This window comes from Vanderwaltozyma polyspora, genomic scaffold (assembly GCF_000150035.1).
Source record: "Vanderwaltozyma polyspora DSM 70294 KpolScaffold1018 genomic scaffold, whole genome shotgun sequence".
Classification (NCBI taxonomy): domain Eukaryota; kingdom Fungi; phylum Ascomycota; class Saccharomycetes; order Saccharomycetales; family Saccharomycetaceae; genus Vanderwaltozyma; species Vanderwaltozyma polyspora.
This window is the reverse complement of record NW_001834694.1, coordinates 77705-99716: the sequence shown is the minus strand read 5'-3', so window position 1 is coordinate 99716 and position 22012 is coordinate 77705. Positions and strand designations below refer to the sequence as shown.

Genomic DNA, 22012 nt, shown 5'->3' with positions numbered 1-22012 from the left:
AAGGTTGTGACATTTGGAATTAAAAAGCGGATAAATCTTGCATGAGACTGTAGTAAAATATATATCAAATTTTGTAATACAAGAATTAATTTAAGGTTACTAGTTTAACGGTTTTCAATCCCTCATTGGTTCTTGAACACGCTGTAATAAGAAATTATCTGACAACATTTCAAAACAGAAACCTATCTGCTAGAATTTTTATTCCAATTAAAATTGGTTTTAAAATCTTTAATGATGTCTTGGTTCTTTTGGTGGTTGTTCCGCCAGTTCTGGGTCTGATCTCTTGGTTCTATCTCTGCTTTACTTATTTAAGGTTTATATGAAGAGAATCAGGATAAGTTGACCGAACGGTTATAAAGGGTAATTATAATAATTGTTTAATATCTATCTATCTGTCTATCTATCTATATATCCCATCTCTACATATACCTGGCTGTGGTGGAGGAAACTAACCTTCTGTATGTACTCACACTGGTCAAGGGAAAGAAACAACAACTTCGTCATCTTCATCATCACTAGTGGTATTATATGCCTTCATCAAATCCAAGAAAGTTGGAAAGAGAGAAAAAAAAATAAATACACACATATACACACATTAAAGAGATATATATCCATTAAATTGCTACTGAACTTGATTGATATTGAAGGTGGAGCAGGGGCAATAGGAATGGCAATAGCAACAGCAACAGCAACTAGTTAGAATCAAAATAGCTAGTTGAATTGTATCATGAAACTAGTTGCAATTAACCCTACCCTCTATTCCTATTAAGTACTAACATATTGTATTATATTGTATTAATTGTGTTAGTATATTAGTATTCTTGGGTTTTTTTTTATATGATACTTCTACTTCGATGCTATGCACAACGGTATATATATGAATACTTTCGAACCTTAATTGAGTACTCATTCCCCTAGTTCTTATTTCTCACTTGAAGTAATCGTAATCTTACATTACTCGATGGAGTTTAATCCTGAGAAGAGTTCAGTTGATTTAAATTATTATTATTACTATCATGGCTTTTTCTTGTATCTTGTTTGGAATTTCTTTCTTTCTTTTCTTTGTTTGTTTGTTCGTTTCTTTCTTTCTTCTTTCTCAATTGTTAAAGATATATCTCTATGAATCAATTATTCATCCTAATTTAAATATACCTTAGGAAGTTTCGAATTTTAATTTTTTTTATTTTGATTATATTCTACTTTACAATTTAATTAATTTCTAATCAAATCTTTGTTAATTTTCTATTATAATCATATATTTTTCTTTCAAGATAATACTAATAATAATACTAATAATAATTATTATAAAAGTAGTAGTAACAACATTATTATTACTATAGTGGTGCATCTACAAGAAATTTTAGAAGACACTATACTCATTTTTGGTTTCCACTTCCATTATAATTACTTCCATTGTCATCTCATCTTTCAACATACACTACCACATCTATTAGGTTCTTATCCCATTAAGTTGACTATACATACTGAAGAAAATTATAGAAATATAAGAGATATCTACATATTTTTGAAAAAAAATAAAATTAAGGCCTATTAAAATTTATTACATTCTTACCAGTGACTTTATCCAATAATATAATACCATAGTTAGTATTGCTATTCCAATTCTCATCGATCAATCATCATTAGCAATATCATTATAACTATCATTACTGTTATTATATATAAATAACTTTTTCAATTTCTAAATTTAAAAAGCTATTGGATTACAATTACTATTCTACTTAATATTAAAATTATAAAAGGCTATAAACCATTGGGATGAAAGAATACCATTTTAAAGTATAAAGATTATATTTTTGTTAATATTAATTTGTATATATATTTTTTTATTTTTTTTATTTAAAAAAAATAAAGGCTAACATTGTATTCATTAAAATTATCATTTTAATTGTGGCATTGAAATGGATTCGAATTCGAATGATGGCAGTGGTTCAAACACTGATTATTCCCTTTTCAGCGATCCAAATCTTAATGTACCGGCGACAGTGGATCAGTCAATGGGAGAAAATAGTAGCAATAAAATAAATAACCAGTCGTCATTTAATAATACGATTATCCATAATCAGACTAATAATCAGACTAATAATAATAATACCAGATCGCCACATATTCTTCTCCCGAATCCAACGATTAATTTACAAAATTCTGCAACAATATTACCGAATGTTCAGTCACAATCAAATATAAACCCAATATTAAATGTGAATAACAATACTACTGCTAATAGTAGTAACAATAATTATTATTACCAAACATCTAGACAATCATATTATGGAATTGGAAGTAATAATAATAATAGTACTTTATACCAGAATAATAATAATCAGATACCAGGAAACCCTGAATATCAAAGTCCCACATACCTTTATCAACATAATGGAAATGAACAAACTAATAATAACATTGGGAATTTCCAATCATCTTACGTAAATAGGTCACAATTGATTTATAATAACAGTACTTTTGCCAATAAAAATCAAATTACAGTGGATGAAAGTAATAATTACAATACAGGAAATGCTAGAGATAATTTAGATAATATTAATAGACATAGGGTGCAGCAGCAGCAGGAATTGCAAGGTTATCCCATTAATTCATCCATTAAAAATTATGAATATAATCAGCCCTATCAACAATACCAAAGCATTAATAATCAGCCACATCATTTACCAAACATAAACCAAATGATGAATCCCAAAAAAATTATAAATCAATTCCATCCATTGACATCTATCATTACGAATCTTAAACGCAATTCATCAAATTTCATAGAAGGTAATTTGCTGCCAAATTTACCTATTCAATCACAACAATCGACACCTTTACAAAGTTCATATAATCCAAGCCAAAATGATGGACGCTGGCCCTCATCATATTACAAACGTAGTGACTCAGATAGTACGTTGACTATTCCAAAAGTTAAACAATCCAATGATCATGTTGATACTAGTAATTCATTACCGTGCATCAGTGATAGAAATCTATCACACCAAGATACTTCAAGCAACTCAGATAAATCTACATTCAGTATGCTAAATACATTGAACAAGACTCAAGATGCATTTAATAAATCAGATTTAAGTGGAGGGCAATCAACTGACGTAAGTTCATATGGTCCCTCTCAGACTAGTCAATCTAGTGCTCCTGATTCAGTAGAAGATATTAAAATCAAATTTCCTAAACAAAGTCTGGAAGGAATCGGACTCAATGATGATTTTAACCTTTCATCTTCATCGTCATTATCATCTACTTCATCATCAGCATATTCAACACCAAGTAATATTGGACATCAAAACAAAACAAATGCATCGAATTTAAAGAATTTTGCCCATGTGTGTCACATATGTGGCAAACAATTCAAAAGGAAATCATGGTTACAAAGACATTTATTATCTCACTCATCTGAAAGAAACTTTGATTGTCCATGGTGTCTGAGCAAACATAAACGTAAAGATAATTTATTGCAACATATGAAGTTGAAACATGCTGAAAATGTATTGGAACAGTTGAGAATAAATTTAAAGGCAAACAATCCTAATGACAATAGTGAACCAACACTTGAAGGTAATGGGGATCACAATATTAGAACTTTGATGGGTGAAGGAATCTTGAACAAGGATGAAGTCAAGAAATTGTTAAATTCTTTGGTGGCACAGCATAACCCAATTTAAATTACAAGAAAAAAACTTTTTTAATAATATTATAACAATAAAACAAGTAATAAGCAACAACCAAAATTAATAGTAATTCTTTAAATAACATAGCATACCATTTCGTATTTTTTTAAATCGAACTTTTGTAATCATATTTCAAATCATAATAGTGAAAGTATTCATAATTATAATATAGTATATCAACTCTATTTTCTAATGAATATGAGTTGGAGGATTCAGAAATTGATTGTGAATAATGTATCATATAACTCAAATTAACAGGTTGAATATCTTTTTTTATGATTTCTTTCAATTTCATTAGTTAGGTGAATGCTTTATAAAATATCTTACGAGGTAAGTAAGATGTATTATATCTCTTTGTCCATTAAAATAGCCAATATATTTTACGAAATTCTTAGAGTAAAATTTGAAAATTATTTGCCAATTAATACTGATATCATTATATAAGTTCTCTAGATTCAAAGTTTCTTTAATCAATTCATTACTGAATACAAGTTATTTGGACATAATATTAAAAACAGCAATTGTAGAGTTGAAGAAAAAAAATTTCAATGAAGCCATCCAAAGTAGTCAATTTCTTGTAATTTAAAAATTAAATATTTTAAATATTGAACCTAAGATCTAAATGTATCTGAAACAAATTGTGTAACCTATTTATCTTTTCTTATTGTCTAAAGATACCTGCGTTTATTAATCCTGTCAAGTTATATTGACGACAAGATCTAGCTTATTCAGTGTAATAAGTGGCAATATGATAATGAAAATTCAAAACTAGAAAACAACTTAAATGTTCAGAGTTGACATATACATCGTCATTTATATAATTGAATCTTTAAAATACTTTAAAGCATAATTTTCTGTTTACTAAAAGCACCACAGATGTTGGAATTTATTCTTAATCAGCAAATGCTAACGTTAACATTTCTTCTAATCTAATAATATGAACAATAATCTGGATAAATATATTGGATATTTAATTATAATGAATTTCTCAGGGGAAGGGAACTAAGTTATGTCAAGTTTTTGAACATGTCTTATTTCACTCAAAATCAAAACCTATGAGGCATTAATTGACTAAGTAACGTATATATTTATTCTTTTATTAAAGCTAATTAAAAGTTTAATAAAATATAAATTATAAAAGACCAGCATATATTTGAGGTTTTATGCTATTAAAGATCTAGGAACTAGTGTTATAGCCAAGTTCTTTCTATTACTACTAAATAAAATTTTTCGAATCGATTACCAGCCATTACCACATTAGTAAGGAGATATTATATAGAAAAAATGGGGCATATTTATTTAAATATCCTACCTGAACAACTGTCCGTTTTTCTATAGAGGCACTTAACAATGATCTCTCAAATATTTATCTTTTTAAGACAGTTTGATCCAAATAGTTTTCATCTAGAAGATTTTTGTCCTAAACCAAGCAAAACCTTTTCTATAATGAACGAACTATGAAAGAGGCTCCTATCAAATGTACCCGATTATTTGAAGAAAGAGCTTAACTACTAAACAAATATGATAGCATAACTTCTGTAACACATATCAAGTTTGCTATTTCAATATTTCTCCTCATAGTATCTTATCTGAGATCTCTGAAGTATTTGACCATGGCACCACCATTTCTAATCACTTTTTGAAAGCAAATTTTACTTGCAAATACAAGATCAATGATTGATATGATAAAATGACAGTCGGATTCATCCAAATAGAGTAACCCATACGTGATATATTAGCCAGATCTCAATAATAAAGTACTGTGACGCCGGTAAGTTCTCATTAACCAATACAAACTAGAAATATGGGATACGGTAAAAAAACGTAAAAATCCCAATGGCAATATCAATAGCAAAACTATTATCCCCCCTAACGTTAACCTGAAATATTCTTAAAACATATGGTTTTCTGTTAAGCTTCCACAAGTTAAATTGAACCAAAGATAGACTCTTTTTAAAATAAAACCATCACAATAATATACATTTTGTTCTTGATACGACCACTAAAGACATGCTCGCTGACACATTGAATATCGTTACTAGTGTACAAATTAGGTATTCAATACGACAGAACCGTCAATCACCTGTTATAGACCAAAACTTTTCATGTTAAAAGGACATACACAAGACTAAAATACACGCATAACATCATACCAAACAGTTCGACCCATTCAACTGCCAATTGCAATACATATACACATATTATTCACCGTTTTCACCACTTTTTATCCCCAGAAATAGCTCAACTTTTTCATAAAATCCTTTAAATTATCCAATTTCGAATCGATTAATAAAGGTATCACGTGATTTTGGATATTTTTGGTTTTTCGAATGAAAAGTGAAAAGTATCTAAGCGGAGTTAATGGAGGAAGAAATCTTCATACAAAAGCAACATCTGTCAACCTTAAACACGAAAAGATTTGAAGGTTTTGATATAAAAGTTCTGGTTGATTATTGATTTGAAAAGTGTAGAGATTCCAAGGTTAAGGACGTCGATCTAGTGTATCTGGTACAGTCAAAGGTTTTAGGATTTTATTAAGCTTTTTGAAACTGGGGATTAAAATATAAATAATAATAGTTGATATTAGGTAGTAGTAGTAGTTTTGGATAGAAGAACCCTCCCACACACATTATAAAATAAGTATGTTTAGATCTGTGTTAGTACGCCAATCTGTTTGCAATGTCGTTCCTAAGACTCTGGTTGCACCTCTTTGTGGAGCACAATTAATCCATACGAGTTCGTTATTATCCTTACATCAAACAGGAATTGTTAACAAGAAGTCTGAAGCCAAGGGTGGTCCAAAAAGACCAATCCCATCTTTTATGCTTTTTGTCAAAAGTATAAGGGGCAATTTAACTCAGGAATATCCTCATTATAAACCTACTGAGATTGCTAAATTATGTGGTGAACGTTGGAGAGCTTTAAGTGAATATGAGAAGAGACCATTTGTAGAGGAATATGAAAAAGCTTTAGAGGATTATAAAATAGAAAAATTAGCATTTGAAAAGACTCTACCTCCAAAGAGACCTGGCGGTCCTTTTATTCAATATGCTAATGAAGTTCGTTCATCTGTTGATGAGAAGTATTCAGAGCTATCATTAGTGGAAAGAACCAAAAAAATTGGTGAAGGCTGGAGGTCTTTAAGTGAATATGAAAGACAACAGTACACTGATAAATATGAAGCTTTGATGAATGAATGGAAGCTAAAAATGCAAAACTCAAGTTGATCAATTGCTAATTCTATTTTCCAAGTGTAGTTTTCTTAATCATTTAATTTCCCTCTAAACTTTTAATTTCACTATCAATCTAAAAATATTTTTGTTTATTATTTTATTGTATTTTTTATAAGCTACATATACATATATATATTATCAAGTTATTCATTTTTTACACCAAAAATTACACTCTTTTTATTCATGGCGTTTTGTACTGAATGAATTAGAATGCCATGGTATATTATCTTCCAAATCAACTGAATTCTAAAGCTTTCTAAAGTATCTGTATCATGAACAATACATAAAAAGGTTCTTTACAAAACTGGCCAAGGTGAAATAAACTCATCAGTTGGATCTAAATATTTACGAAAATAAACTAATATTTCATTAATATTTTTTTAATTATTGATAATACTTTACTAAAAACTTCATATTATAAATTTGGCAGAAGTTATCATTTCCTCTAGATAATTGTCTTCTAAGCCAATATTATAATTAATTATCAACATTCATTTTAGCAATGGAAAGTGCATTGCTTTGGTAACTACTAACAACCATTTTGGCAAAGCTGTTAAACATTAATCATATAATTATTGTCAAATAATGATTTATTTTATCCTAGGAAATTGAGGACACATTGGTTCTTTTAAAAGCTTATTCTTAGTGTTACGTGTTCATCAACGTCTCATTAAATGTTTCAATTGCATACTAACTGAGAACAAGGATTTAAAGATATCATACATAATTACTTCAATTATTCAGATATATATTATTAATATCCATTTTTTATAAATCTTTATTTGCTGGTTATTACCTTTTCCAAATTATCATGATACAAATAGTTGAGAAAAATGCCATATATACACCTGTTATAACACCTTCGTCTAATTAATCCAAATACCAATGAATCATTCAGGTCATTGGAAAAACCAATTAATTGATTTCTAAACCGTCAAGATTCATTATTAGTACTCGTAATTCTTAATTTTAATTAAAGAGTACCATAAAGCTAAAATTGTAAAAAATATTATTTTATTATATGCTGTATATTAGTTATATTTACAATACAAATGAAATTATCATTTCAAAATTATTGTTTAATGCATCATTAACGTTTCATTCTCTTTGAATTTCCTCTATTGTTGGTCTTGAAGTTTCGTTTCTGTGGGTATTTTGTTCTAGTCATAGAAGTATTCGCCATATAACCATTTGATAGTGGTTGTGAATTTGGTGGAACATATTGGTTTCTTCTTAAATGATCAAGTATTTGAATATTTCCTCTTGTCTCTGCCTCTGATGGATTGAAATATTTGGATTTAGTTCCAGTTGCACTAGAGTAGTCGTAGTCATTAACAGAACTAAAACTTTCACTTGATAAGCTACTATTAAAAGATGTATTCCTATCTTCTGTCCCAGTCAGTGATTTCATCTTATGTTTACGTAAATTCATAATAACATGTCTAAGATCGTTGTATTTACGACGGTTCTGTTCATTATCTCCTAATAATACTACAAATTCGTCCTCAGTTGCAGGTAGAAAAGTAGCTATTTTTTTAATAGCATTGACAGGCATATATGTTGACAATGGAAGATTGGATCTATTACTTATTTCAACAACAGCAGCTTTAATCCTTTCAAATGCAAAATTTAGTTCTTTTGCCTCATTCTGTGCCCCATTACCACCATTATTAATAGTTACAGGTTGGTGATTATTGAACGAATTCACCAAATTGTTATCATAGCTATAAGACTGCAAGAAATTCCTTTGATCTTGTGGAGGTATTATCTTATTGATGTGATTCGTTTTTATCCCGACACTATCCTTGCTGTTTTTTATCGAAGCTTTGCCTTTTGGTATTGTTGCTGAACCTTCACGAGAAGAAGAAATCACAACTTGCATTGGAATGTTCAAATTTCCACTCATCAAACGGGTTGCATTTGGACCAACTTTTAAATAATTAGAAGCAAATCCACTATTATTAACAATGGCATATTCTTCGATAATACCATGAGCTACTAGCTGTAAAAAAATTCTTCCTATATCTTGCCTATTAAAATTACTACCAGCACCATGAGCTTCCAGATTTTGATGTCCATTCGAGACAATACGTGAACTTTTTGAACCTCTGAATATATCTTGACAATAATTCAATGTTAATCTTGTGTGATGTAATTGTTCGACTAGTTTAACTATTTTTTTAGCTTCTTCTGTGATATCTATTTCTTGGGTAACAACTTTATCACTGTTTTTACAATTATCACAGTTCTTTTGGCACTTAGCTTCGTCGAATTTCTCATTGAAATAGGATAACACCAACTTTCTTCTACAATCTGCAATATTATCACAATATGAAATCACCTGCTTCAATTTATTGAGATGTTTTTCTTTGTTCTCTCTATCTAAATTTTGGTCTTTCTGTATCATTGTTTGAATTGACCTTATGTCTTTAAAAGAAAAATAGGTGATACAATAAGAATAATTACCATCTCTACCAGCACGACCAGTTTCTTGGTAATAGCCTTCTAAAGTTCTTGGAACTGTAAAATGATAAACAAATCTTACATCTGGTTTATCAATTCCCATTCCAAAAGCAACAGTGGCACAAATGACTTGGATTTTATCTTCTTGCCATGCTTGCTGCACCTTCATTCTATCCTCTGGTTCCATTCCTGCATGATAATAAGTACATTTAACACCACTTCTTTCGATCAGTGAAGCTGTTTGTTCACAGGAATTTTTTGAATGGCAATATATAATACCAGTTTGATTCCTAAACCTCGTTTTTATATCATTACACATTTCAAAAATAGAGTTCTTATTCTTAATACGTATTTCATAGAATAGATTAGTTCTATTAAAACTCTGTTTTAGGAAAACTGGATCTTTCAGAGATAAATTATGATTGATATCTAATATAACTCGTTCATTTGCTGTTGCGGTCAAAGCCATCAATGGGATATCAGGATATTCTCTTTTAAAGAATTTTAACTCTTTATAATCTGGTCTGAAATCATGGCCCCAATTTGAAACACAATGAGCTTCATCGACAACAATACGAGCAAGCTTTTTATCGACGTATAACTTCTTTATGGCCTTTTTACACTGTTCAGAGGCACTCACCATTTCAGGAGATATGTATATGATATCTAATAAGCCTAAAATAAACAAATTAAAGGTGTTCCTTCTCTGCTCAGTTGTACCTTTGGAACTAAACATATCTGCTTTAATATCTTTAGACTTCAGATGCTCTACCTGATCATGCATCAATGAGATTAATGGAGATATAACAATGGTAGTTCCTCTTGTTTTACCAGACTTAATCATAGCAGGCAGTTGATAACACAATGACTTACCACCACCTGTAGGCATTAATACAAATACATCTTTGCCATCTAATGTGGCATTTACAGCATCCTCCTGGTTTGGTCTGAATCCAGGCAATTTAAATATTGATTTCAACTTATGGTTTACTTCGTTTGTCCATCTGTACTTTTCATGCATCGAAGCTGGGATATTGTCAATTGTGTCTATAAAATCAGTTTCATCTGCAGCCTCCATTTTCACTACTGCGTTAAAATTGGGATTTGGATTCGTAAGTTTACCTTCAGAAATGAACTGCAAGTCATCATCAACCTCTTTTATATTTACTGATCTTTTTGATGTTTCCCTTTCTTCATCAAATTGTTCTAAATCACTATCAGATAATCCATCAAAGGCACCACTATCTTCTTCGTCGTCATTATTTTCATCATCTTCGAGTGCTTCAATATCAGAATTGGACACATTTTTCCTTGTTACAAGATTATTGGAACCAGTTAGATCTTTGAACAAGCTTTCATCATCTAAATCTTCATTAATAAGGCTAATGTGCTCTACATTTGACACTGCAGGTGAAGAATGAATAACTTCTATATCACTGTCATTTTCGTGAGTCTTGGATTTTCTTTTAGTAGTTGCTTTCTTCCTTTGTTCTTGAATATTAGTATGGGTTTTTTCGGTGTCTCCCTCTTCCTCTCCCTCTTCCTCCTCATAATATTCGTCTTCATCATCTTCTTTATATTCCGAATCTTGAGAGGGATCCATATCATCATCATCAATAAAATCCTCATCACTCTTATGTACCACATCATCTCTGAGATGCGCCTGGGTCAGCAAATAATTTGGGTCATTATCAGATTCAGGATCATCTGTGAACCCGTCTTGTGTCTGTAAAGATTGGTTCCTAAACTTAACGACATTTTCATCATCATCTGTGACTTCTATAACTTCATGAGATACATAATTTGAAGGAGTACTAGGCCTTGAGATCTGTGGTACTGACAGTGATGGAAGCGAATGTAAAGCTGGTGAATTTCCTGTGAATGAGTTAGTATCACTTATAGGTTCTTTGTAACTCGGTATTGAACTAGGGTTTATTTTTAGAGTCTGTAACAAATTATTTATCAGTGGATCAATTTCTATTAATTTTGGATTGATTTCTTTATTAATTTTAATTTTTTTATTATCTTCTGATAAAGAAGTTGAATTAGCAATATCATTAATGGATGATAATAATGAAACTTTATTCAACAATGCATGGATCAATTGGATATGAGAAGAAACTCCATTATTTCCCTTTGGAAGACTACTATTGTTACGATAATTGTTCACTAAAGAAGAGTCTTCATTTTGTCTTATAGGTGTGTTGCTAACTGTTTTAGCCTTTGGGACGGTATTACTTGAAGGTTGGACTGGGATTGTAGGCCTTGTAGCAGAGATAGCACTATCATTATTTGTAGTTTGATCTGAAAACTGAGAACCTGAATTAGAACCTGAATTAGAACCTGAATTATAATTTGGATTTGGATTTGGATTTGGATTTGGATTTGGATTTGGATTTGGATTTGGATTTGGATTTGGATTTGGATTTGGATTTGGATTTGGATTTGGATTTGGATTTGGACTTGAGATTGGGAAAGTTGTATCTTTGGTTGGTTTATTGTTTGATTTGTATTTTGTATTATCGTTAATTATTTGCCACACCAAATCTTTATCGGAGATTAAAGAATTTGAATCTTTCCACCATTTGCATTCCCTTCTTAGATTGTGGGATGGTTTTACAACCATATTTTCGAGCAATTCAAGTTATATATATTCGAAATGTTGCTCCCCCCTCCTATCACCTAGATCCTTTGTAAATATATATTATCTAATAACCTGTCGCTCTGACCAGTTAAAAGTCTATTGTTATTAATAATATTGTTATTTTTGCAGTTGTTAGTGGTCTTTGGATACCATAAAGGAAGTATTTTTATGAAGAAGTAATGCTATGATCAAGGGATAACCGCTGAAGAACCATTAATAAAGATGAGTTTCGAGTATATTGATTACCTGAAAACTACGTAAATCCAACTTAGATGACTTTGTATAGAAATGTATATTTCAAAGGGTGATTAGGTACCTAAGCTGAATAATGCTATAAAATTTTTCGAAATGGATAATTTAACAGTGGGAGAGAGAGAGAGATGGCGACGCGTAAACAATTTTAATTTATCTAATAAAATCAGGTAGAGACACCGAGGAGAAAAGAAAAAAAGACGCGTGAATTTTCGTTAACGTGACTGGTTGAGTAGAAGAACAAGAAGAAGACATCAATGATGATTGATGGTCAAGATGGTGATGCCCAAACTAATAAAAGATAGAGAACAAGCTATTCGATTTCTAATTTGTGACATCTGAGTGTATCAAGTTCAAAAATTGGTAAATAACATATATAGTTTAGTAGTTTATGAAGAGTCGTTACGAAAAATTAGTTGATGTGATGGTAATTTTTACATGCAGAGCTGATGACTTGAATTAAAAAAAAAAAAAAGATCTATACATTTTCATTCAATTAGCTGATAGATCCATATCAATCCATGTGACGTGCTCTAATATGTATCAATACAGCAATCCAAGAAAGTACTACTTTCTAGAGTCTCGCTTTTTGTGTTATCCTGTATAGTTACACTCACTGGACCACACATTTTGCAGTTCTCAAGAGTGAAAGAGAGAGATCATAATAAACATAACTTTCTGTCTTTCAAGTAGCTGCCTGTATACAATACACCAATCTGATCCTGGAAGAAAAAAAAATTTTCATTTTATTTTATGTTATTTTTTATTTCAGAAGACCCATCAATTACAATAACACACGTTCTCCTTCCATGTTTCTTCCCCACCTCCAAACTCAAAATCAAACTCAAACCCAAACCTAAACTGGTTACATAAACCGATAGAATACTTATAAACACAGTATACATTTGCTTACTTGGTTAATATATTACATTACATTACCTCCATATTAAAAAACTTTGATGAAAAAACGGCAATCGGTGCACAGATTGCCGTATCTTAATTATTACTATAAAAGCAGTTCTTTAGTACATTTTAGTACATTCAAGCCTAGATTCTTACCAAAAACCAGTGAAAAGGCACAAGTAACCCCCTCTATCCGCCTATCCGTATAAATAAATAAGAACAAATGGACACTACACTCTAACGAAACCTAACGTATCCAAACAACACTTATTTTCTTTTTATATAACCTTGCCAACGGATAAACCTCATAGCATACTTTGACATGTATGGTAGTATACTTGTAAAGATATATCAATAGTAATCAAGTCGAGGATTCAGATTTAGTAGTTCGTTAAACGTTTCAGCTACACTTCTTTTTTTATTGATTTTTCTTTTTTGGTTGTCAGTTGTTCCTTTAGTTTAACATTTTTCTGTCAGAAGTTGTCTTACTCTCCAGTTTTTAGATGCTTTGGATCTTGTTACTCTCTCTCTCTCTCTCTCTCTCTCTCTCTCTCTCTCTGCAAGACATCAGTAAAGCTGTTGGTGGAAATCACAAGAGTGTGTTAGTTTTCCCACATTATCCTAAATCTGTAACTCAACTCATCAAATAGCTTTTTATTTCAAGTAACAAGGCAAGCAATCAAGTTAGCAAGAGTTTTCAAGACACAGTAACAGATCTATATACATCTGGCTAGACTAGAACTAGAACATACGCACGGTAAGTTAGTTTAACCGGTGATTGATGGTTCTTCCATCCTGTCCTGTAATGGATGATGAGCTTATACGTTTTTATATTTGTGAATGTAGTGAGTTCAAGAAACTTGCTTGTACAATGAATGGGAACAGTAAAAGTTAAAAAAATTTCCCTCTCTTAACTCTTACTGGAATGCATAATCCATAAATACAAAAGAAAAATTTTTTTTTCTTTTGTGTGCTGGTAGTTTGATTCATTGTTGATATCTAGATAATGATTAATATATATATGAAGTTAAAAATTATATGATTTATAAGAACCCTTCTGATCTAAAGATTTTGTGAAATGTGGGAAACTTTTATTGAAGGGATTGGTATACTCTAGTCTAGTTTTATGATAAGTTGTAAGAACTTTTTTTTCGTTCTTCTTGTGTAGATTACTTTCATTCGAATCCAATGGATTTCCCTTCACCTTTTACTAGCACCTTAGTATATATTTTCACAATTTTTTTTTCTAATTCCAATTGTAATTGTACTTTAGATCTTAATATCGCTGGAGTCACTTTTTTGAGTGATTATCAAATATATGTCTTGTATTATTTAATTTTAAATTTAACATAAAAGATAAAAACCTAACTAAATTAAATCTACTGACCCCATTCCATTTCCTACTACCACTTTCTCCACTCTCTTCACTGTTGCCACTTCTCTCTCCATCTTTTCTTCTTTGTCACCTGTTTTAATTTTTTTAGAAGTGGGACACACATAGAGATCAACATTCTCAGTATCTCCATAAAGCAAACAAACATCTTTCAATTTCGATCCGCTCTGATCTAATCCAAATCCAGTTGATCGCATCCATCATATTGGAAACTAATCAACTCTTCATTCCCCTACCCATCATTACCACAGTCATTTCATCAACACTAGGTAACCCAATTCTATAAAGACAAGAGATACAAGGGTATATGCAACAAGAAACAGAAATTACCTGGGGAAGAACATTTTGTACATTGCTTGTTGTTAGAACTAGAATTACGTTAAATAATTTCGACATATTTCACAATCTTTTTGGTTGCTTCTGAATTTTTAGGTTGCTTTTGTTGCTGTTTTCTAAGAAAAAAAAACGACAGAATACAACAGAACCCAACTTTAAATTCATATCTAACAGGAAGCTCTTCAACTTCCATTATTTTGCACCAATTACTACATTGTTACATTACGCTGCGTTGAGTTGCATTGCGTTGCTAACAAGATTACTACTTAAATCTACGGAAAAACCTTTCATTTATTTTTCCATCCAACCCCACAGTAATTAGATATATTTTTCATTTCGAATATTTCCCGTTTCGAATTTTGATTATTAAAGCTATTTCAACAGGTCAAAGTCAAAGTCAAAGGTTATTTGATCCAATCTATCGATACAGAAATCATATTAGCATTCAGCTAGTATTACTATCAATAGTGTGATCAATACATGTACATATCACTTCAACAAGATCATAAAAAATTTCACCGAAAAGTAGGCAAAAAAAGTATTGTATTTTATTCGGATTAATATTATCAGCATTGTTCTACCTGGGACATTTGGGATTGTGTAGCATTTAGAAGATGTCAAATATAATTACAAACCAGGTTTGTGATTCTTGTAGGTTGAAGAAACTGAAGTGTTCAAAAGAGAAACCGAAATGCTTTAAATGTTTAAAGCACAATTGGGAATGTAATTATTCTCCTAAGATTAAAAGGTCGCCTTTAACAAGAGCTCATCTGACCGATGTAGAAATCAAACTAAATAAATTGTCAAATTTATTTAATAATTGTTTCCCGAATTTAAACATTGATCGTATTTTAAAATTAAATTCAATGGATGAAATGAAAGTTTCGCTACAAAGCCAAATCTATCCGGCAAATCAATCAAACGGTAATAAGGATATTCTTCCCAATAGGGAATAGCAACGACGCTACTACAAATACCAATACTACTACTAATAATAATACTAATAATAATAATAATGATGATGATGGTGATGATGATGATGATGAAATTAATAATGATAACGACAATAACACGAACTTAGACAATAACCTTAAACATAAGCATAATAATAAATATTCTGTAAATTCATTAGGATCACATTCTTTAATTTTTTTACCCGATGACCCTTTAAATGGTTTCGACTGGTTAGAAGATTCAAACAATTCATACTTAAATTCGAAATTAATTTCAGAGAAAAGAACAAATTTAGGATATGTTGGTCAATATTCTCCTTTCCATCCTTCAAAAAATAAGTTCAATTTAATAAAGTCTCTATTAGAATCTCAACCAATTGATAAAAAATTTAAAAATAATGATAATGAAAAATTAGCATACAAATTTAATGACATTGATAAAAATATGAAAAATTCATTTATAGAGAACTACATTAAAAATTTCTATCCATTTCATCCAATTGTTTCAAAAGAAGAAATTTACGCCATTCAAAGTCAATCCCTTCCTATATATTCAAGTGAAGCTTACCGAGCTTTGTTTAATGTGGTATTAGCAATAGGTTGTTGGTGTTCAGATGAACGGGATATTTCTTCTACAAATATTCAATACGATTTAATTCTTTATGAAAGATCAAAAACTTTTATAGACAAGAACTTCTTTCAAACCTCTTCAATAACTTCGGTTATTACTTTGCATCTTTTATCTGTATACACTCAATTCAGAAATTTCATCAATTCATCATATCTTTACAATGGATACGCTATTAACATGGCATTAACTTTGGGTTTATCATTAGAATTGCCAGAGAATATTGATCAGTCTATAAGAGAAAAACGAAGAAGAATTTGGTGGTCTTTATTTAATCAACATTTCTTCCTCTCCATTTTATTCGATAGACCTCTAGCCTATAATTTTAATCTACAAAACTGTGGTATTGCGTTACCAAGTTCAATTAATGAGGATACTCTATCTCTGACAGAAGAACCGACTGTTTATCTAACTTTAATGGAATCTACAAAATTGTACTCAATTTATTCCAATGTTAATAATTCTTACGTCAATTCAAATGATTCAGCTTTAACTAATTTAATCGATAATATAGAAAAATGGTCTCAGGAAAAGAAGCTTTATTTGAAAATGGACATTTCGAGTTCAATACTGTCGAAATATTTAAATTCTCATTCTTATCTTGCTTTTACTCGATTTTTATTAGAATGGGAAAAGGATTTTATGATAATTTCAATGATTTCAAAATTTCACCCATTTACTGCCTTACCTGAAGAAGATAAAGATCCCATGAGTGATAAATTTTTAAAACTTTATTTGAATTCTATTGAAAAAATGATAGTTTCAGTGGAAAATTTTATTAATAATCATAAGTTAACTCCTTTTTATTCCTGGAATTGTATTTTTTTCTCAATGATTGCTATATTGTCACCTTTGGGAAATACAAATAGAAATTTTAACCATGCTATCAATAAAAATTTTAAACATCATTTAAATACAGTCATACACTTGTTAAAAAGGATTGATAGTTTAAAACAATTTGAATGTGGAGATTTGATTAATGGTTTGTCGGCACTGTATTCGGAAAATATTTCAAATGATCAAGTTAATGATCAACTACCTGGATTCATTTCAGCATCAGAGCTTGAATCACAGTTGCCGAAGGATGTCAAATTAGCCATGGATGACTCTAATGCATCAATATTGGCAAACAACAAATATTCGAGTATGACGGATTTATTAAAATTGTTTGGCAATAACAATGCGAATAATAGTAATAACAATATTAACAATCCTATTGATATCCAACAGTCTCCAGTATCACAATATCACCCTAGACCAATTCAAGTTCAACAGTCTGACTCAAATCAATACCAAGGAATTCTTCCAATAAATAATAGTTATTCTAGGGGACCTCTTGCAAATAGTGGAGGATGGGGCCAGCAAAACAGGAATTCACAGCCTCAGTTTGATGAGTCGAACGTAATGTTGGCATCATCTTTACAAGGCACTGCATCATCAATGTTTCCAACTGGTATGCTTCCTTCACATACTAATCAATCTAGCATGTTGCCATACAGATTGAACAATAGCATTAACATAAATGAAATAGATCGACATACACATCCGTTGCCTACAATGACAGAAAAGCCAGCTGCCAATTTTATGGGATTTGGCTCAATGTTTCAAACCACAACTATGGATGATATTTATAACTACCTTTTCGATGAGGAGGATGTCATAAATAATGGGAATGAATAGGGAATAAGATCACTTCATATGTAACAGTAAGTACAAATATATTATCTGATAGAGTTGATAAAATAATTGATATTTATCATTTTGTAATTATTTATTTAAGATTATTATATATTTCTTGTTAAAGAATTGTTTTAGGATGAAAACGTTAAAAAATGAAATAATACTTTCTTTCTTAATTTCAATTATAATTTTGAAACTCACACCCATTCATACAGAATCAAAACTTTAACCCAGATATACAAGCTATATAAATTCATTGTAAAACAAGGGAAGTTCACCAATACTTTCTACTTTACTTCCGTTTCTTTATATATTCCCAATTCCTTAACTGACGTCCAAGAACCTTTCACCATCCCCAAGTAAAGTTTATATACAAATAAGTAAATTATTTTATTTTGATATATTAAATAATACTAAGAAAAAAAGGTCACACAATAAGATAATGATCCATCAAGTAAACTTTCTCTTCCTAATCATTAAGAGGCTTTGGTCGACATTATTTCTATATTAAGTACAAAATTTGTAATCATATCTATCAAGACTGAACTTACTCTCCCATTTTTATCCCATTTTCCTACTGAGCACCAAGGTAATCAATCACAACCATCAACTATCCCAAATTTCTAAAGATCAACACCTTATTAAATCAATTCTTCCGATCTGACGTTGTCATAGTTCTTCGTTATACCGTTCGATGATGAGGCTTTAATAACCTTCGTTAAATGTAATTTTAATCTACAGCTTGTAACAAATGGGAATTCCGAAAATATACACACTACACGCATAATAAAATAACATAAAATTAAAAAGGGAAGCAGTTGCAAGAGGTATTTAATTTATTGAAATGTTTACAAAGCTTTGATTATCTGGGCTAACTATTCAACAATCGAGGTTTATAATGAGTGATGAGATTGATTTAAATGAGGGGGTGATTGTTTCTAATGATAGAGCCGGTAATGAAGTTGTTTCTCAGGATACTGTCCAATCGTCGGATGAGGTTAATGAGAGCACAAAAGGTGAGATCAATGATACCAAGGAGATGGATGCCAGTGAAGATATCAATGGCAAGGAGGCAGTGAATGGTGTGCCTGAGGTTTCTTCTGTCGAGAATGACTTGGAGCAAAAGATGGTCGGATCTCAAGATCAGGAAGAGCCAACTGAAATTAAGGAATCTGCCGGTGTTGATGTTGATCAACAAGTAGATACTTTTCAAGATGCTCAGGGTACTGATGGAGACGAAAATATAGATGTTGAAGATGGAAATTCTCTACATGATATAACTGAAAATACTGATAATCTGAACACAGATTCAGCAAAAACCGAGGTTTCTGAAAGTAACCAAGAAGAAGAAGATTTCAAAGATGCTCCAATGGAACAAGTAGAAGATATTAAAAATAGTAATAAAGATATTGAAATCAAGACTGATTTAAATCCAGAGGAGCAGATACCAAAAATCAAAGTTGAATCAGATTCTTCTAAGGATTTAGATTTTGTAAATAAAGAAAAGAAGTTAAACGAGAATTTGAATCAATCAATTGATGAAAATAGTGAATTATCGACATCCACTGCAACAGAGAAAGAAGATCTAAATGACCAACTTTCAAGAAAAAGTTCGAAGGAAGATGGTAATTCCAGTGGTACAGAAAATGCTCCTCCAGCATTACCACCAAGATCTCCTACTTCGCTGAAATCAGAGACAAGTGAGGCTGACTTAGATAATAGATTAGAATCACCAGGGCCTCCATTACCTGCAAGAAAGGGAAGTGTAAAAGCTGTTCACAATGTACCTCCACCTTTTAAAAGTGAGATGGAATCTGAGGATTTCAGAGTTAAGATCGCTCTTTCTCATGCTAAAGCTACTCCACCAGCACCTCCACCACGTCACAATAGATCTGTTTCAGACACGAGTAATACAGCAGCTGATATCAATTTAATTGTTAACAGATTCCGTAAAACAAGTAATAATTATCAGAAGTTTGATGAAACTACAAAGCAAAACCTTCAGGAAGGTAGAAATACATTAAAGACATCATACTCAGAATTATTGAAAAAGTTTTTGCCATCTAGTACTACCGAAAAGGAGGAAGATAATAAGGAACAAGAAGAAACAGTAGAAACAGTAGAAAAGGGTGTTGATGATCATATAGGAACACCAGATATTGATTGGGAATTCTGGTCAGAAGTCGTAAATGACTTTGCTACTGTCACCCAAGAAAACGCTGACAAGTTGGAATCCATGATTACTGATGGTATCCCATCAGAAATTCGTGGTATAATCTGGCAATTAATTGCAAATTCGAAATCCAAAGAGTACGAAGACTTGTATGAGTCTTTATTAAAATTGGAATCAACTGAGGAAAGTATCATACGTAGGGATTTAAAGCGTACCACTTTCATTCCTCCTGAAAAAGTGGAATCACTTTTCAATGTAATTAAAGTATACTCATTATTTGACACTGAAGTTGGGTATACTCAAGGAATGGCGTTTATAGTCACACCATTGTTATTGAACTGTGACACTGAAGCTGATGCATTTGGTCTTTTAATAAGTTTAATGAAAAACTATGGATTAAGGGAATTTTTCCTGCCTGGCATGCCAGGTTTGATGCTGATGTTATATCAATTTGATAGATTAGTGGAGGAAAATTCTCCACTTCTTTACAATTATTTAGGGAGACAAGGAATCAGATCTACCATGTATGCTACTCAATGGTTTTTGACATTTTTTGCATACAAATTTCCACTTTGCTTTGTATTAAGAATCTTCGATATTGTTTTTGTGGAAGGTGTTGAATCTATATTAAAGTTTGCAGTCATACTTATGTTAAAGAACGAAGAAGAAATCTTGAATCTAAAATTTGATCAATTATTAGATTTTTTGAAAACTGGGTTATTTTCTTATTATTCTACGTCAGCAATAGCTGAAAGAGAAGAAAAAGCTTATGGATCAAAGCAGGAGGAAAGGAATTCAGATGTAAACGATGATGAAAGTAGCAGAGAGGATTTGGAAGAAAATGACAATGTCTCGGTGTTAAAGACTGAACTTTCAGCATTAAATGCAGTTGATTCATCCGATTCAACTGCTAAAAGTGTACCAAATAGAAAAATCAGTGATACTACTTATGATATAGATATGTTTGTACATGATGCAATAGAGGAGGTGACCATCACACCAATTACATTAAAAAGATATTCTGCGGAATATGACGAGATTCATGAGATTGAACAACAAAAAGAACAACAGTATGAGCATATGAGAATTAAAAATCATCAATTGCAAAAAGAAGTCAGAAAACTCGAACATGATTATACCCTGTTAAACAGGGAGCATATAACCATAGCCAATGAATTGATTCAAAGCAGACTTAAGATAGAAACCATATTAGATGAAAAGAATGATATGAACCTCACAGTATTAGATCTGAAAAGACAACTAGCAGAAGAAATACGAAAACAAAATTTACCTAACCCTGACGCGTCATTACCAAGTGATTTAAAATTCGATTTACAACAAGCAATGCAAAGAAACGAGGAGGTTATGACAGAAAATATGAAGCTTCAAGATAAAGTCAGTGACTTGGAGAAAATAATTGAGGATTTAAAAAATCTAAAACCAACAAGCCCAATTATCGGTACTGGAGATTCAAAAGTGACACAAACAGCTAATGCAGGGTGGTCAGGATTTAAGAAAGTTTTCACAAAGCCAAACCAATAAATTATCTTTTCTGTTGTTTAAAATCATCTTAGTTGAGCTATCCTCATGTTTATTATAATTATCATTTGTCTTGTTCTCTATTTTTAATGCCTGTCTGGCTCTCTCCCACAAAAT

At 31.0% G+C, this 22012-nt stretch overlaps 4 protein-coding genes and 1 further gene across 4 annotated transcripts, besides 2 other annotated features; 4 read left to right on the top strand and 1 right to left on the bottom strand.

The window, feature by feature from the left end:
- Positions 1-1922: 1922 nt before the first annotated feature.
- MOT3 (Mot3p) lies at positions 1923-3692 on the top strand (the record flags this gene model as incomplete). Its single annotated transcript, XM_001647312.1, has 1 exon — positions 1923-3692. One exon carries the CDS (start codon positions 1923-1925, stop codon positions 3690-3692), a length of 1770 nt encoding a protein of 589 aa, XP_001647362.1.
- Positions 3693-6340: 2648 nt separating this feature from the next.
- On the top strand, positions 6341-6925 carry ABF2 (DNA-binding protein ABF2; the record flags this gene model as incomplete). The annotated part of the gene is made up of 1 exon (XM_001647311.1): positions 6341-6925. The coding sequence occupies one exon, from the start codon at positions 6341-6343 to the stop codon at positions 6923-6925; it is 585 nt and encodes a 194-aa protein (XP_001647361.1).
- Positions 6926-8021: 1096 nt separating this feature from the next.
- Kpol_1018p31 (uncharacterized protein) lies at positions 8022-12020 on the bottom strand (the record flags this gene model as incomplete). Its single annotated transcript, XM_001647310.1, has 1 exon — positions 8022-12020. The coding sequence occupies one exon, from the start codon at positions 12018-12020 to the stop codon at positions 8022-8024; it is 3999 nt and encodes a 1332-aa protein (XP_001647360.1).
- A 3516-nt stretch (positions 12021-15536) lies between these two features.
- Positions 15537-15875: a sequence feature (similar to hypothetical protein; correction of possible frameshift sequencing error~similar to Saccharomyces cerevisiae GAL4 (YPL248C)).
- On the top strand, positions 15537-18183 carry Kpol_1018p30 (the record flags this gene model as incomplete).
- Positions 15877-18183: a sequence feature (similar to hypothetical protein; correction of possible frameshift sequencing error~similar to Saccharomyces cerevisiae GAL4 (YPL248C)).
- Positions 18184-19081: 898 nt separating this feature from the next.
- GYP5 (GTPase-activating protein GYP5) lies at positions 19082-21898 on the top strand (the record flags this gene model as incomplete). The annotated part of the gene is made up of 1 exon (XM_001647309.1): positions 19082-21898. One exon carries the CDS (start codon positions 19082-19084, stop codon positions 21896-21898), a length of 2817 nt encoding a protein of 938 aa, XP_001647359.1.
- Between the last annotated feature and the right edge of the window lie 114 nt (positions 21899-22012).